The sequence below is a fragment of the Girardinichthys multiradiatus genome, chromosome 1 (assembly GCF_021462225.1).
Source record: "Girardinichthys multiradiatus isolate DD_20200921_A chromosome 1, DD_fGirMul_XY1, whole genome shotgun sequence".
NCBI lineage: Eukaryota > Metazoa > Chordata > Actinopteri > Cyprinodontiformes > Goodeidae > Girardinichthys > Girardinichthys multiradiatus.
Genome location: NC_061794.1, coordinates 2,241,032 through 2,259,532, shown reverse-complemented (window position 1 = coordinate 2,259,532; position 18,501 = coordinate 2,241,032). Strand labels below are relative to the sequence as shown.

Here is an 18,501-nt window from a genome sequence, read left to right as displayed (position 1 = left end):
AGAAATGGGTTTTACTTGTGTCGTCTTCTTCCTGAGCGAGGGAATTCGAGCGAGGAAACGTGGGGTTGAGTTAATTGTGCGTCCACAATTAACTTCAGGGGAACGGTCAGTCTTTGTCCTTCGGTCTTCTTGACAAAAAGGAAAAATATGATCTGACCATCAAAGTCGACTTGAAAATGAAACACGGTAGCGGATCGTCTCTCCGAAGCTCCGTGTCTCCAGTTACGTGTTAACTCACGTCTTCGATCGGCAAAAGTGAACTCTGCGGCCTTCTTAGTCCACAGACTTCAGTTATGAATAGTTCGTTGTCCAACGAGAGAGAATGAATGAAACTCTTCACAAAGTTCTTCTCTTAAAGTGGCGCTCTTCGATCCCGGATCTGGTTTCCAGCAGAAGGCAGCTTTTCAAACATGAGCGCCTCCTATATAGCATCCTGTGACGTCAGACTGGGGACGCCCAGTCATATCAGTCGCAATGCTCGATGGGATATGTAGGAGCAGGCTGTCCTGGGTACAAAATGGCCGATGCCATTGGAGGGGCACAGTGACGTCCAACAACGGGCAGATAATCCAATACTCAGCAAACAAGTGGTCCAACAGTGGACTTAGAATAGGTCCTACAGGAAGCTGGAAACCAGTGCAAACAAGAATTGTGATGGCCACATCTACAATTTTAGGTATTCAGAAAGACATGCTTGACCATGGACACATGTTTGTGTTGACAAGCAGGTTTACTCAGGACTGCCTTGAAAACTTGTTCAGCTGCATAAGGCAAAGGAATCCAGTCCCAACACCAGTGGAGTTTCACCAGGCACTGAGATCAATCTCAGTTGGGCAGTTCCTTACAACTGTAAAATCAGGAAGCTATCAGGAGGATGGCGACAGTCTTCTGGCAGAGTTCCTGGATATTAAGGAGACATTTCCCAGTCCTGGCCTTCGTGTGGAGCAGCTGATTGGAGACACAGATACAGGTCCTTCTCAAAATATTAGCATATTGTGATAAAGTTCATTATTTTCCATATTGTCATGATGAAAATTTAACATTCATATATTTTAGATTCATTGCACACTAACTGAAATATTTCAGGTCTTTTATTGTCTTAATACGGATGATTTTTGCATACAGCTCATAAAAACCCAAAATTCCTATCTCACAAAATTAGCATATTTCATCTGACCAATAAAAGAAAAGTGTTTTTAATACAAAAAACGTACACCTTCAAATAATCATGTACAGTTATGCACTCAATACTTGGTCGGGAATCCTTTTGCAGAAATGACTGCTTCAATGTGGCGTGGCATAGAGGCAATCAGCCTGTGGCACTGCTGAGGTCTTATGGAGGCCCAGGATGCTTCAATAGCGGCCTTTAGCTCATCCAGAGTGTTGGGTCTTGAGTCTCTCAACGTTCTCTTCACAATATCCCACAGATTCTCTATGGGGTTCAGGTCAGGAGAGTTGGCAGGCCAATTGAGCACAGTGATACCATGGTCAGTAAACCATTTACCAGTGGTTTTGGCACTGTGAGCAGGTGCCAGGTCGTGCTGAAAAATGAAATCTTCATCTCCATAAAGCTTTTCAGCAGATGGAAGCATGAAGTGCTCCAAAATCTCCTGATAGCTAGCTGCATTGACCCTGCCCTTGATAAAACACAGTGGACCAACACCAGCAGCTGACACGGCACCCCAGACCATCACTGACTGTGGGTACTTGACACTGGACCTCTGGCATTTTGGCATTTCCTTCTCCCCAGTCTTCCTCCAGACTCTGGCACCTTGATTTCCGAATGACATGCAGAATTTGTTTTCATCCGAAAAAAGTACTTTGGACCACTGAGCAACAGTCCAGTGCTGCTTCTCTGTAGCCCAGGTCAGGCGCTTCTGCCGCTGTTTCTGGTTCAAAAGTGGCTTGACCTGGGAAATGCGGCACCTGTAGCCCATTTCCTGCACACGCCTGTGCACGGTGGCTCTGGATGTTTCTACTCCAGACTCAGTCCACTGCTTCCGCAGGTCCCCCAAGGTCTGGAATCGGCCCTTCTCCAGAATCTTCCTCAGGGTCTGGTCACCTCTTCTCGTTGTGCAGCGTTTTCTGCCACACTTTTTCCTTCCCACAGACTTCCCACTGAGGTGCTTTGATACAGCACTCTGGGAACAGCCTATTCGTTCAGAAATTTCTTTCTGTGTCTTACCCTCTTGCTTGAGGGTGTCAATAGTGGCCTTCTGGACAGCAGTCAAGTCGGCAGTCTTACCCATGATTGGGGTTTTGAGTGATGAACCAGGCTGGGAGTTTTAAAGGCCTCAGGAATATTTTGCAGGTGTTTAGAGTTAACTCGTTGATTCAGATGATTAGGTTCATAGCTCGTTTAGAGACCCTTTTAATAATATGCTAATTTTGTGAGATAGGAATTTTGGGTTTTCATGAGCTGTATGCCAAAATCATCCGTATTAAGACAATAAAAGACCTGAAATATTTCAGTTAGTGTGCAATGAATCTAAAATATATGAATGTTAAATTTTCATCATGACATTATGGAAAATAATGAACTTTATCACAATATGCTAATATTTTGAGAAGGACCTGTACTCCTGACCTCACCAACAGCGAAACATGTATTCTGTACCATCTTACAGGATACATTGTAAATAAAGTTATCAAACATTCCAACATCTGTGATGGATGCTCAAGTTCAATTAAGCAAAATGATGACACTTCAGAAGGAGAGCACAGTACCCTATTGATACTGAAGGAATTCAAACCAGGGGTGCTGTGTCAGCAATCACATGAAGCCTTCAGTCTGGTCCAGAAAGTTGAAAAACGTTTCAGAACAAGGTCCAATAAATCTGTCAAGAAGCTCCCAAATGCCATGGATACTCTAGAGAGAGAAGCAAATCTATTAGAAAGCATGCTTCCTTCATGTCACGAAGTGCAAAGAAAAATAACCACCAGATTCATCAGGCTGAGACTAAGAATAGCAGCAAAACATATCTTTAATGAAAGAAAAAAAATTCTGGCCAATGCTAGACATCTTGGAAGTAAAAGCCAGGCGAAAAACACAAAGAAAAAACAATGTCAAACCTCATCTTGCACCCCAACAAACAAGCCCTAAGCAAACACCTTGACTGTTACCACGGACCTTTGATTGTTTAAAGGTATTTTTTGTTACCGTTCTACTGTGTATTGATGCTGATATGTTCCAGTAATAATTCTTAATTTTTTTTTTCTGTCTTGAAATAGATTCTGATATCTACTTCAACTTCATCCATGACTGTAAATACCAACTTTATGAAGGTCTTAATATGTTAAAATCATTTTGTTCAGACATCTTGATTCAGCTCTTGTTATTTTTAAGGACAGAAATTTTGTTACCTTTGTGGTGCTTTGTATGCAACAAGGTTCAGCAGTTCACTTAAGCCATTTTCGTGTGGTTTACCTGGAAAAGAATAATAAAAAATGACTCATCTTCACAATCACGTTTAATGATAATGTCCCTTTATGTGGCCGTCGTTGACAAACAATCTATAACTTTAACTAAATTAACCATGTCAATATCACAGTATTTTTCAAGATGTGCTAGTTCAGTAGTTGGAATTACAATAAAAATTAGAAAATTATCAACATTAAGAATGTAAGCTGTAATGGACATTTTAAAATGCTGAATCAGACAGACACAATGAGATAAACCCGTCTAAAACCCGCCATGCTTACAATGAGCTAGCTGCAGTTAAAATACAACAAGCGAGTTAACATGCTTAATTAACTAAACCTGGCGATATAAAATATTATTGCTAAACTGCGATACAGAACAGTAAACTAAAGCCTCACAATATCAATATAATGTTGTATTTTCATCAACTTACCGTAAAAAATCCTTACGAAGCACCGAGAATGAACTACGTCCAATGCTGGAGCTGCTGGTGTTTGGAACTATTAGCAGCTCCATGAACCACGTGACTTCCGCATTCCATTCTTTCTATAGAAGTCAATGGGAGTGTCATAACTCTCTCTTTCTACGGCGCTGGGTACACCTTTCTAGTACCGGGTTGGATCCTCTTTTGCCTTCAGAGCTGTCTTAATCCTTCGTGGCATAGATTCAACAAAGTACTGGAAACATTCCTCAGAGAGTTTGGTCCATATTGACATGATAGCATCACACAGATGCTGCAGATTTGTCGGCTGCACATCCATGATGCGAAACTCCTGTTCCACCACAACTGAAAGGTGCTCTATTGGAATGAGATCTGGTGACTGTAGAGGCCATTTGAGTACAGTGAACTCATTGTCATGTTCAAGAAACCAGTCTGAGATGATTCATGCTTTATGACATGGTGTGTTATCCTGCTGGAAGTAACCATCAGAAGATGGGTACACTGTGGTCATAAAGGGATGGACATGGTCAGCAACAATATTCAGGAAGGCTGTGGCGTTGACACAATACTTAATTGGTACTAAGGGACCCAAAGTGTGCCAAGAAAATATCCCCCACACCATTACACTACCACCACCAGCCTGAACCGTTGATACAAAGCAGGATGGATCCATGCTTTCATGTTGTTGATGCCAAATTCTGACCCTACCATCCAAATGTCACAGCAGAAATCAAGACTCTTCAGACAACAAAGGTTTTTCCATCGGATCAGGCAACGTTTTTCCAATCTTCTATTGTCCAATTTTGGTGAGCCTGTGCGAATTGTAGCCTCAGTTTCCTATTCTTAGCTGACAGGAGTGGCACCCGGTGTGGTCTTCTGCTGCTGTAGCCCATCCGCCTCAAGGTTCGACGTGTTGTGCGTTCAGAGATGCTCTTCTGCATGCCTTGGTTGTAATGAGTGGTTACTGTTGCCTTTCTACCAGCTCGAACCAGTCTGGCCATTCTCCTCTGACCTCTGGCATCAACAAGGCATTTCCACCTATAGAACTGCCACTCACTGGATATTTTCTCTTTTTCTGACCATTCTCTGTAAACCCTGAAGATGGTAGTGCAGGAAAATCCCAGTAGATCAACAGCTTCTGAAATACTCAGACCTGCACCAACAACCATGCCACGTTCAAAGTCACTTAAATCACCTTTCTTCCCCATTCTGATGCTCGGTTTGAACTGCAGCAGATCGTCTTGACCATGTCTACATGCCTAAATGCATTGAGTTGCTCGCCATGTGATTGGCTGATTAGAATTTGCGTTCACAAGCAGTTGGATAGGTGTACCTAATAAAGTGGCTGGTGAGTGTACATGTCTATTAAATCTACATTCCACAGAATTTGAGAATCAGGATTAAAAACTTTAGATTTACTTTTTCCCTAGCCCAATATAGGACATTGGTTTTTTTTTTTCTTGCTACAGATTTCTTCAATGGAGAAGAACCTAAAGACCATGGAAGAAGAAAATAAACAGATTGAGGAGAGAAATGAAGCCTTGTTCTTGGAGCTATCTAGTTTGAGTCAAGTTTTAATTCGCAGCCTAGCCAACATCCATCTGCCTACCATGGTGAGTATATGCAAGGTTTATACTAAAGAGTAAAAAAGGCAAGTAAATATTCCACAGTACTGTGCAAAAGTTTTAGGCAGGTGTGAAAAAATGCTGTCAACAAAAAATATTTTAAAAATTGGAAGTGTTAATCACTTATTTTCATCAATCAACAAAATACAGTGAATGAGCAAAAGAAAAATCTAAATCAAATCAATATTTGGTGTGACTACCCTTTGCCTTCAAAACAGCATTAATTCTTCTACACAGCAAAAATGGCAGTGTTAATATAACACCCAAACTATTTATTCAACACTACATCTACGATTTTAACACCAGCATTTTTACTGTGTAGGTACACTTGCACACAATTTTTGAACGGACTCGGCTGGTAGGTTGTTTCATACCCCTTAAAGAACTAACCACAGATCTTCTATGGATGTAGGCTTTTTCACATCCTTCTGTCTCTTCATGTAATCCTAGACACACTCCATGATGCTGAGATCAGGGCTCTGTGGGGGCCATACCATAACTTCCAGTAATTTATGTTCTTCCTTACATTGAAGATAGTTTTTAATGACTTTGGGTGTATGTTTGGGTTCGCTCACTTACCATTTTGTAAATTGATAAAATAAACAATCATCATTTATATTTCTGAAAGCATTCATTCTTTACAGCATTTTTTTCACACTTGCCTAAAACCTTTGCACAGTACTGTATATGTATTTTTCCAAACCTCTCTGATCTACACAGACCCTGTTTTTATTTTTATATATAAAAGAAGTTATTGAGATTACACAAACATTTTTTACTTGTGTTTAAGTGTGTTAGTCAAACATAGTTTTTTAGGGTGTAAAAATGCCAGAAACTTGCATCCAAGAACCATGGACACTACTTATTAAACAGCGAGTGAGCAGGATTTCCTTCAAATGCTTTGATTTTATTACAATGTACTTTTACTGTTAAACTAAGATGATATTTTACTTGCTAGTTTATCTACCTTTATTTCAGTAAATGTTTATATGTTAAAATATCATAATTACAGCAGGTCAAGTAAGATTCACTTTGGTTGGTTACAACTAATAGCACTAGCAATAAATCCTACAGTAAAAGGAAATTAACCTAAATTGTAGTAAAATGTGTTCGCAAATAGTGAGAGTTAAGGAATCAGGAAATATAAGTAATCAAAAATTCATGTATCAGTTTAAGAAATAATTGTATGATTTTGCTCAACACCCCACTCTTTGGTAGCAGTTAATAATACAGCTGAGTAATTACAGATGGGCTGTTTTAAAATCCTATTAGTGTGGTACTTCCAAGGATCATATGTGCTATGAGGTGTGACTTATTACAAATGAACAGCAGTGCATTTACGGGTGCCTATTGTACAGGTATAGTGTACTTTTGGGGTAATTACAGTATTGGGGATATGCCTCTTGAATAGCCATAGACAGTTATTAGTTAATAAAGCAATTAAATTAACATTTTAAGAGGGCACCACCAGGAAACAAGGAACTCACCAACAATGCTTGAATCCAGTGGTGCCCCCAGAAAGTTTTCATAGGGGGGCCACAAGGGGACATTAAAAATCTTGGGGTGGCACACCAAAATCAAAACCAATGACTGACTTTGAAAAATGCTGTGATGTTGTACTATTAATAGAAACTGCAAAAAGCTATCATAGGCCATTTGTCTTTTCTTTTGGTTTTACAAATGTATTTTTCAGACTGACTAGAAAAGAACATTTAAAGTTTCATGGCCTGCATTCAGAAGCCCTTGATATAAAAAAATCACAGAAGATAGGTGCAGATATTTATTTCTTATTTTAAGGGCATCCAGGATAATCCTAGCATCTCCAGAACGCTTTCCAGCACTGTGAAAACTACAAAATAAACATAAATGGATGCTTGTAAAGTGTTTGATAAACAAGGTTCTAAGCTTGAATGCATTAACTGTAATGGTGATTTCTAAGATTTAATGACCAGGTTACAGTGTTGGTGAACGCAGTGTGTGAACACTGGTTAAATTTCCTTTATGTCCGCCAAGTCATTGATGAGGCCAGGTGATGCTTTAATTAGCAGATTCAGGTATACAGGTACCAGTGACATGCAGGCAGGGGAGATAGGTCTACCTCACTGGTCATAATGAGAAGCAAAATACTAGCAATGACAGGAGAAAATCAATTTGTCCACTTGACTGCTCTATAAACATATTTTCTGTATAATTTCAACATATTTATGGTCAGCTGAGGTGATATCCTGCTTGGACGAAAGGAACTCTCCCAGCAGAAGCAGCTGTGAAATTAAGCAGTGGAGTGTGGTGTTTTATTCCCAGGATTTGTGACCACAAAAAAGGTGGTTTCACAACTAAAAGCCCACATTTAAGGGAAAATTCCTCAAAAATACAAATGGCTCTAAATCTATGAATGCACAACTGGGGAGTATCATAAGGTGAGACCTGTGACCTGGAACTTATGAACAACATTCAATAAACATTTTGGATAAACATGGGCACTTGAACAATGAAAACAATGTAGCATGTGGAGTAATTGCTATCCCGTTTTATTTATTTTTCACATGTCCTTTCTTGGTATTTCAGGCATATAGAGAAGCTACAGTTTTGCTCTCCAAATCAAAATCTCAAGATGGTGTTCTAATTGTGTGACGGACTTTAAGAAATCAGGACTGCATCTGTGATCAAAGACAGGCCACATTAAGGACATTAGTTGTGGTGTTCAGAACTCATAGAGACTGACAAAGGGAGGGAGGCCAAAGTGCCATCCTGCCTGCTGAGATGGCTCCAGGGAGGGCAAGTTGAAGGGATCTCTCTGGCTAGAAGTCAGTCCAAAACATTCCCGACAACTATGGGGTGTCAACCTGGAACTCACCATGCTGCAACGTAAGGGAATGTGCAGAACCCCTTACATAGCCAGAGCCCCCAAGGTATCTCCTAGCCATGGGTTCCCACTGAACTGGCACCGGTGCAGAGAAAGGGCCATGCTGCTCCTTCTGTACCCAGGCCCCCATCCTCATTCTTGGTGTTTTCATGTATAATGTAAAATGTTTTGATAAATGCAGGTGCACATGTCTAAAGTACATAGAAATTGGGGTTGCAATTGAGATTGAGGGTGGGGGAGACTTATTTGTAAGTCTCCCCCATCCTCAACATCCCTTTGTGTCTCAAATGCGTTAAAATTAAGGAGCAGGATGTGGGCAAGCAAAGTGGTATAGGAGCACTGTAAGGTAACTCCCACGCCCACAAGGCCCATCCCACACCTTAAGCACTGTTGTGCGATGTTGCCTCCTAGGGAGATCTTAGTGAAGATTGGGTGGGTGCCAAGGCATAATATATCATCCACTGGGAGCCAGCTCCCCAACTGGCCCCACCCTGCCCACATCACCAAAAAGAAAACTGTGACTAGGGATTCCCCACAGATCCCTGGCACTGCCAGAGAGGAATTCAAGTAGGGTGAGTGCCCCCGGGCAGGAGCAGTGTGGGAGGACTCAGGCCAGACATGCACACCCTGTTAACAGCATGGGACTCTTACACACAGCTCCTACTACGACCTCCCAGTTAAGCACACACCAGCCACCACCATTACCAGCCCACCTGCCAGGCCCAGAACCACCCGCAAGGCCAAAAGTCTCAGAAAAGGGCATTAGGTAAATCCCCCATGCCGTTTGGATGTGGTAATTTGTGAAAAACCTATTTATGGTATCTGTAGTCCTGTACAGAGTGGTATATGGCTGATTTGCATTATGTAAGCTGAAGGTTGTCAAATTGGATCATTCTAAAAATGCTAGTGTACTTTTTCAAGTTTAAAGAAGCTGGTTACAGTATTACTGCAGGAAATTCTATGACTTGTTATACAATGTAAAATTTGAACTTAGCAACTAAATGATTTTAGCTGATGAAATTTTATTTGTTTTTATCATTATCATTTGCGTCTACTAAAACAATGAATGATGTGAAATCTTTACAATCAAATGTATTATTTGAATGATTTATTCCTTTATCATTACAGATTGAAAAGTGAAGAGCTCTTTTATTTTTCAGAATGTCCAGATTGTTCTAGATTAGTTTGCATGTAGACTTAAATACCTATTCATTCTGGGATATTCTCACCAGGCTGTCAGACTTTTACTGATATTAATTATTTTAAAGCAGTTGTTCTGGTAAATTAAATATTTGAGATACTGATTTTACTACATTGTAGGGGTGTAATGGTACACAAAAGTTAAGGTTCAGTACATATCCCGGTTTTAAAGTCAAATTTCTGGTATTATCTAATCAAGAAAAAAAAATTTTTTTACTTCAGTATAAAATGGACTGGAGATTTGGTTGGAATTTTTTACATTAAAGAAAGCAGGTATAGCTAATGTCTGAATTTACACTGCTCAAAAAAATAAAGGGAACACTCAAATAACACATCCTAGATCTGAATGAATGAAATACTCATTGAATACTTTGTTCTGTACAAAGTTGAATGTGCTGACAACAAAATCACACAAAAATCATCAATGGAAATCAAATTTATTAACCAATGGAGGCCTGGATTTGGAGTCACACACAAAATTAAAGTGGAAAAACACACTACAGGCTGATCCAACTTTGATGTAATGTCCTTAAAACAAGTCAAAGTGAGGCTCAGTATTTTGTGTGGCCTCCACGTGCCTGTATGACTTCCCTACAACGCCTGGGCATGCTCCTGATAAGACGGCGGATGGTCTCCTGAGGGATCTCCTCCCAGACCTCATGGTACCATGAGTGTGAAAGCACCACCAACATTCAAAAGTAACCAAAACATCAGCCAGAAAGCATAGGTACTGAGAAGTGGTCTGTGGTCCCTACCTGCAGAACCACTCCTTTATTGTGTGTCTTCCTAATCGCCAAAGATTTCCCCCTGTTGTTTATTCCATTTGCACAACAGCATGTGAAATTGACTGTCAATCAGTGTTGATTCCTAAGTGGACAGTTTGATTTCACATAAATTTGATTTACTTTATTTTTTTGAGCAGTGTATATGTTGGGTCATCCATTTTGGTCAGATGAACGACTGTTATGCGCAGCTGCCACAGCGACGGGCATCGAAGCTGACATCATCAGGTCTTATAAAAAGCAGAGGAAACAAACTTTTCATTGCCATTTCCAGTCATAGCTCACGAGATTACGTTATTGGGGGAAATGAATAAAAAGCTCACAGGCAGGTTTCAATCCATTCTCCATCACTGGCCGCCATCATGAGAAGCTTAACAGAGCTTGAAATCTTGCTGGGATAAGAAGACCAGGAGATTCACTTTACTCATCGAAGGCGTGTCTGTAACTCGCAAATCAAGAAAAACCCACAGGTTTTTCAAAGGAGATAAAATTTTTTCTGAAATGTTAATTTGTTTTGGGACTTATAAAAGTGTTTCACTTCTAGTTAAATTGTTTTGTGAAATGTGAATTTGCTTCAAACTTTGTAAAAGTGTTTCAGATTTTGTAATGTTGCCGGCCACCATAATATAGCGCCAATTCACAACACAGGTCATCTCAAGGCACTTCAAAAAGTCAATTCAATCATACAGATTTCATGTCAGGTACATTCATTCCAATTAATCCTAACTATCAAAAACTGCAGTCAGATTGAGTATATTTTTCAAATTGCTCAAAAGTTTCTCTGAGTAAACCCAGCAGATTGCATCGAGTCAGTGACTTGCAGCATTCGCTCCTCCTGGATGAGCATGTAGCATGTAGAAAGTGGACAGTCGCTTGCACTGACTTTCCAGCAATTCCTCATGAGCATGCAAATGTTTAACAGGAAACCTCCTGCAGAACCAGGCTCAGTGTGAGCGGCCATCTTTCACGACCAACTGGGGCCTTGAGACAACAGAGCAGAGACAAAAAAAAAACAAAAAACACAGAAGCACTAATCCAATAATACTTTCTATAGGAAAGAAAAGTGAAACACTAATGGTTATAGCTCCTTTAGTGACTTCATCTAGAAGAGAAAGACAACTAAGCAGATGAACTCTGAGTCCGTTTTCAAGTCTAGAGTATGAAAGAGAGCACATACAGTTAGTCACACTAAAAGCTCAGTCAGTAGCTATGTCTAGGAGAGACATGGTTAAACACTGAAAGACGGGGCCAAGTGTATCATCTGTATAATGTGAGCATTAAGTTGTTGGCAGCAGCAGGTTGGCAGAGTCCTCCTCAAGGAAGGTGCCACAGCTAAACACAGAGCCAGGTGAAATGTAGCTTCTAGAAAGAGAACAGAGGGAACATAGAGTTAGGAGCTGAAATAACAGCAAATAACGCAAAATTAGAGTAGTATGAGAATGTAGCAGAGAGTAAAAGTATTCATTATGTCCTCTATAATGAATAGGAGAAATATGAACTCCCTTTTTAATTTTTATCACAACTCTTGTTGCAGCATTTTGGATCAGCTGAATGTTTTTAACTGATATTGTAGACATCCTGATGGTAAAGAATTACAATATTCCAGCCTTGAAGTAACAAATGCATAGACTAGTTTTTCAGCATCACTCCTAGAGAGGATGTTTCTAATTTTGGCAATATTTCAGAGGTGAAGGAAATCCTAATCATTTGTTTAATATGGAATTTAAATGACATGTTCTGGTCAAAAATAACACCGATGTTTTTTACTTTAATACCAGAGGTCAATTTAATGCCGTGCACATTAATTGATTGACTAAGCAGTTTCTTTTTCAAAGATTCCAGTCCAAAGACAACAACTTCTGTCTTGTCTAAATTTAGAAGCAGAAAATGTAAAGTCATCGAAATTTCTTCAAGACATGCTTGTAGTCTAACTGGTTGGGCTCATCAGGATTTATAGATAAAGCCGAGTATCATCAGCATAACAGTGAAAAAGTATCCCATGCTGCCTGATAATTTTACCTATTGGAAGCATATACAGGTCCTTCTCAAAATATTTGCATATTGTGATAAAGTTCATTATTTTCCATAATGTCATGATGAAAATTTAACATTCATATATTTTAGATTCATTGCACACTAACTGAAATATTTCAGGTCTTTTATTGTCTTAATACGGATGATTTTGGCATACAGCTCATGAAAACCCAAAATTCCTATCTCACAAAATTAGCATATTATTAAAAGGGTTTCTAAACGAGCTATGAACCTAATCATCTGAATCAACGAGTTAACTCTAAACACCTGCAAAATATTCCTGAGGCCTTTAAAACTCCCAGCCTGGTTCATCATTCAAAACCCCAATCATGGGTAAGACTGCCGACCTGACTGCTGTCCAGAAGGCCACTATTGACACCCTCAAGCAAGAGGGTAAGACACAGAAAGAAATTTCTGAACGAATAGGCTGTTCCCAGAGTGCTGTATCAAGGCACCTCAGTGGGAAGTCTGTGGGAAGGAAAAAGTGTGGCAGAAAACGCTGCACAACGAGAAGAGGTGACCAGACCCTGAGGAAGATTGTGGAGAAGGGCCGATTCCAGACCTTGGGGGACCTGCGGAAGCAGTGGACTGAGTCTGGAGTAGAAACATCCAGAGCCACCGTGCACAGGCGTGTGCAGGAAATGGGCTACAGGTGCCGCATTTCCCAGGTCAAGCCACTTTTGAACCAGAAACAGCGGCAGAAGCGCCTGACCTGGGCTACAGAGAAGCAGCACTGGACTGTTGCTCAGTGGTCCAAAGTACATTTTTCGGATGAAAGCAAATTCTGCATGTCATTCGGAAATCAAGGTGCCAGAGTCTGGAGGAAGACTGGGGAGAAGGAAATGCCAAAATGCCAGAGGTCCAGTGTCAAGTACCCACAGTCAGTGATGGTCTGGGGTGCCGTGTCAGCTGCTGGTGTTGGTCCACTGTGTTTTATCAAGGGCAGGGTCAATGCAGCTAGCTATCAGGAGATTTTGGAGCACTTCATGCTTCCATCTGCTGAAAAGCTTTATGGAGATGAAGATTTCATTTTTCAGCACGACCTGGCACCTGCTCACATTGCCAAAACCACTGGTAAATGGTTTACTGACCATGGTATCACTGTGCTCAATTGGCCTGCCAACTCTCCTGACCTGAACCCCATAGAGAATCTGTGGGATATTGTGAAGAGAACGTTGAGAGACTCAAGACCCAACACTTTGGATAAGCTAAAGGCCGCTATTGAAGCATCCTGGGCCTCCATAAGACCTCAGCTGTGCCACAGGCTGATTGCCTCTATGCCACGCCGCATTGAAGCAGTCATTTCTGCAAAAGGATTCCCGACCAAGTATTGCGTGCATAACTGTACATGATTATTTGAAGGTGTACGTTTTTTGTATTAAAAACACTTTTCTTTTATTGGTCAGATGAAATATGCTAATTTTGTGAGATAGGAATTTTGGGTTTTTATGAGCTGTATGCCAAAATCATCCGTATTAAGACAATAAAAGACCTGAAATATTTCAGTTAGTGTGCAATGAATCTAAAATATATGAATGTTAAATTTTCATCATGACAATATGGAAAATAATGAACTTTATCACAATATGCTAATATTTTGAGAAGGACCTGTATAGTAAACAGAATTGGGCCAAGTGCTGAACACTGTGGTACTTCACAATTAACATTGGAGTTTGAGGATGATTTATCATTTACATGAACAAACTGGAATCTGTCAGACAAATAAACCAGCCTAGTGCTGTTCCCCTACAGCATGTTCCAGCCTTTCTAAGAGAATATTGTGATCCACTGTATCAAATGCAGCACTGATATCCAACAGAACAATTACAGAGACAAGGCCATTATCTGAGGCTAGCAGAATATCATTAGTGACATTCACCAGAGCCGTTTCCATGCTATTATGAGCTCTAAAACCTGACTGAAACTCTTCAAACAGATCATTACTGTCTGAATGCTCATACACTTGAATAGCAACTATTTTCTCAAGAATTGTAGATAAACACAGAATATTGGATATAGGTCTGTAATTTAGTAAATCTTTTAATTACAGCTACCTTAAAAGCATGTGGTACAGATCCATTTACTAAGGGTTGATTATCAAATCTAGAATGGGGCTGGTAATCAAAGGGAACACCTCCTTAATTTGGTTGGGACTGGGGCCAACATACAAATTGAAGGTTTAGATGAAGCTAGCATTTGTCATAATGCTGGACAGCTGTTTGACCCACATGCAAAATCACACTCCGGAGACTCAGAGCAGTTTAACCAGTTTATTCTCTGCAGCTTAGTTCTAACACCAATCAGGCCCAGTGAAACAATCACAGCCTTGGGCACGAGGCGTCTCAGGAATTTCTGGAGGAGCACAGGTATAGTCAGTTCAGGAATAGCTCCAGGTTAAGTTTTTCCCTCCACCAAACTTGCTTACTTGTTCTGGTAGTTCTAGGGTAGTGGGAGGTAATCCAGCAGGGGTCCTAGGGTGCTAGTGTCCATGGAGGGGTCAGAGGAGTTCAGGTGCATTATCCCTCACCAACCAGCGGCTATGGCAGTCTGGTTTTTGTCCTCAGAAGTCAGGGGGAGTGCTGAGATCCAGAACCAGTCCGCCAGACCGATACTTGTAACCGGAACATTAGCTACAGATTTGTTGGTCCTTAGGGATTTGGTCTGGAGATGGTCCCGGGTCCGCCCACACCTCACAGGTACAGAATCTGAAGTAGAAAGAACAATGTGAATACTTCAAAGTACAGCGCAAAGCCAAAGTACACGAGGGCTTGACGTTACCACATTGGCAAAACACTCAGCCAAAGAAGGACTTGCGGCTTGGCTCCTAAATACTCCTTCCAGGTGAGCCCTAACGAGCTCTGGATGAGCAACACCTGTAACTGGCCAACTCCTCATGCTCTTCGACGGCCTCTGGTGGTCACAGGAGGAGACAGCAACACCAGGCGCCCGAAACCCCAACAGTATTTTTGATAACTCAGGAAGCTCCAATGGATCAAAGCAGTCCAAACACAAATCAGATTCTCCAATGCTCTCTCACACACTGAGGATGAAGTAATCATGTTCGGGAGTATGCCAATCATTTCATTTGTAATAGGATCAATTTTATTTAAAAAGAATTCCATTAAGTCATTACTGCTGAGAGCTGGGGGAATGGATGGCTCAGCAGAGCTATGACTCTGTGTAAGTTTAGCAACTGTACTAAAAAGAAACCTAGGATTATTCTTGTTCTATTCTATTAATGATGAGAAATAAGCTATTCTTGCTTGGCGAAGTGTCTTTTTATACAACAGTAGGCCACTATAATAAGCCATCTGTATTGAACACTAAATCAGATAAGAAGTCTGAGAACTGATCTAAAAATTGAGAATAAGGGCCTGGTGGATGGTACAAAACAACAAACACAAGTGGTTTTAGTGCTTTGCAATTTGGATGAGATAAAAGTTGACTAATTTATAGTAACATAATCCTCTTGCTGCAGCCAGGTTTCTGTGAGATAAATCAATTTGATCACAAATCAAGTCATTAACTAAGTCTTTGAAGAGAGAGATCTTATGTTCAGTAAACCACATTTAATTGTTTTTTTCTGTATGAGTTTTATTTGGTTTCCTCCTTTTAGATTATTGTTTAATCTATTTAATTTTGGCCGTGTGCAAGACACTGTCTTAATAGGGTAATGGTGGGTAACAGTACAAAAGCGGCACAGAGAAGTGTTAAACTATGCTACCAGGCCCATACTGCTGTCATGCCATCATGGGTCTGTGTTTGTGTTTTTGTTTATTTCCTGGTCTGGTCTCTGTTTTCCCTCCATTTATCACTCCTGTTCCTAGTCTTTCCTGATTGTCTGGTCTCGTCTCTCATTGGTTCCCCCTGCTGTTCTGTTTTGTGTATATGCCTTTTTGTTTTCATTGTTCCCCGATGGATCCTCGTCACAGATTTCCTCGTCTTACCCTCGTCATTGTCCTCGTTCCTGCCTATGTCTGGTGATCTCTCATCTGGTATGGCATTGTTTGTTGATTACTCCTGGTTTCACTGTTCACCAGTTCAGGGAACTATGAAACTTTAAAGATACTAAAGGTGCACTTAGTGGAACTGGATTCCAATATGAAGTGGAACATTTGACCAGTTAAGTCACCAAAAGGTACCTCAAAGATTTCTCAGAAATACAGCAAAAGTACCTTAGAAGGACCCTGTGAGAGCCCTGCAAGGGTCATACCTCATAGAAGCCCCTGTTTGACAAAAATATCCTGTAATTACAGGATATACCTTGTCATGGTTTAATAATAGTATTTTGAATGTTCTATAGTAATATATAAAAGTTTGCATATCTTACCCTATAACCAAATTAATGTCCTGTTTAAATCTGAGCTGGCTAGGTCTTGCTGCATCCTTTTCCCCATGCTCCAAGCACTTTTGCTAGGTACTCCAGCACAACGCCCCCAAAGACACAAGACTCCAAAAACACATATATTGATATATATATATTGATTATGATTACATTATATATGTTGATTACATTATGATTCTAAATAGCTTTTAGCACTAAAAGTGCATAGCTACGTTTCTTGGGTGGGTCTGTAATGGAGTGGCAACTTGTCTGAGGTGTACCCTGCCTCTCTCTTATTTAACGCTGCAGTAGGTTCTGGCATCCAATGACTGTGAACAGGATGTCATGTCATGTGGTTTCATGTCACTCTTCTAAAAGCAAACATCTGACAGAGCTTCTACCACATAACAAATGACAATTTGGGTAAAAAACATAGAGCTGGCTGTCTGACTCCAAATACTGCACAATTGAATTAACTAATCTTGACTTCTGAACTTGTGTTTTCAGCAGGAACCTGTGACAGAGCAGAACTTCAATAATTATGTGGAAACTCTGATGTACTTGTTTACCAATAAAGACTGCTACCAAAATCCTGATACCCGTGCTCTACTGGAGTCCATTAGTCAAGCTGTAAAAGGCATTGAGGTTTGATGGAAGATGACAACGAAAGAAGCAGCAGCCGCATTTCCTCTATGTCCTTTACATATTGTATGGGATCATTGTTTCTGTTCATTTATTTATTAGCAGTAATCTCCATTAGTTTTTTTAGCATGTTGTTGGATAACATATGAGCCAGAACAGATGTCTGCATGTCAAGTGTGGTAGCACACTGGCATCCAAAGGTTACTTTAAGTCAGATATTACCAGGAAATTAGTGCAGAACAAATTAAAAATTGCAGAAAACATCTTGAGTTTAAGTGACTTTTTATTATAAACATATCCCAATAAATCTGATAGTAGATTATCATAGTGTTCTTGTACCTCGGATACCTAGTTTGTAGGTTTATTTTACTATTGTTGTGTAACTATGTGTCCAGTGCAATTTTTAGTTGAATAACTAACTCATATCTGCTGCATTTTTTGCTATTTATTATCTGTTTTGTAAGTTATTTCTAAACCCAAATTAAAAAGATTAAACACAATAATAAAGATAAAGGGGTTATTTCCTTCACTGCTGAACAGAGGAAATATGTTAAGATATCAACTATGAATTATTTTCTATACCTTATTGTTTACTGTATGTACTAGGATCTTTTTATGTGCAAAGGTTTTGTAACTAAAGGTTTTTAAATAATTTTGTAAAGATTTTTGTGTTTCTGTTTATATACTTTTATTTGTTTCGCCCAAAACTATTTTCAATATACTACTACACAGTATAGGAAAGGAGGCTGAGCTGTGCATATTTGGTATTTATTTGATGATTAAAACAAAGTGATGGTGAATATTTATTTTTTATTGTCTATGTGCTAATGATGGTTGTAAATGGATCAGTCTTTATGTTTATCTTGAAATAAAAGTGAAGCTACCCTAACTTTTTTGAATTTTCAGACCATTCAGTGTTTTTTCCTCACAGCTATGGAGGCCAGCCGCTACTTAGGGAGAAGCTCCATGTCAACTGCTGAATGGCTAGTCGACTAAGCTAGCCAAGTTTGGGATCACAGATTGTAAAAGGACAAAATTTATATAGCGATTTTCCAGTCATTTTGACCACTCAAAGCATTTTACACTACAGCCACATTAACTCAGTTGTACTTAAATTCATACACTGATACAAAGATCCTTTGGCAACCAGAAGCTGGACCTACAACTT

At 40.0% G+C, this 18,501-nt stretch overlaps 1 protein-coding gene and 1 long non-coding RNA gene across 9 annotated transcripts in view; one reads left to right on the top strand and one right to left on the bottom strand.

Moving 5' to 3' along the window:
* Positions 1–18,222, top strand: part of myt1a (myelin transcription factor 1a) — a 103,566-nt gene extending 85,344 nt beyond the window's left edge. For 7 of the 8 annotated variants that reach the window (XM_047387170.1, XM_047387093.1, XM_047386973.1 and 4 more), the window contains 2 exons: positions 5,333–5,476; positions 17,199–18,222. In XM_047387170.1, coding sequence (XP_047243126.1) covers positions 5,333–5,476; positions 17,199–17,342 — 288 coding nt within the window. In that variant the 3' untranslated portion in view covers positions 17,343–18,222. The remainder of the gene's footprint in view (positions 1–5,332; positions 5,477–17,198) is intronic. The other variant, XM_047387013.1, reaches the window with a different exon arrangement.
* LOC124881827 lies at positions 14,624–15,813 on the bottom strand. The gene is made up of 2 exons (XR_007041767.1): positions 14,793–15,813; positions 14,624–14,719 (listed from the first exon to the last, which is right to left on the bottom strand). It is a non-coding gene; the product is annotated as an uncharacterized LOC124881827 (long non-coding RNA).
* Positions 18,223–18,501: the final 279 nt, after the last annotated feature.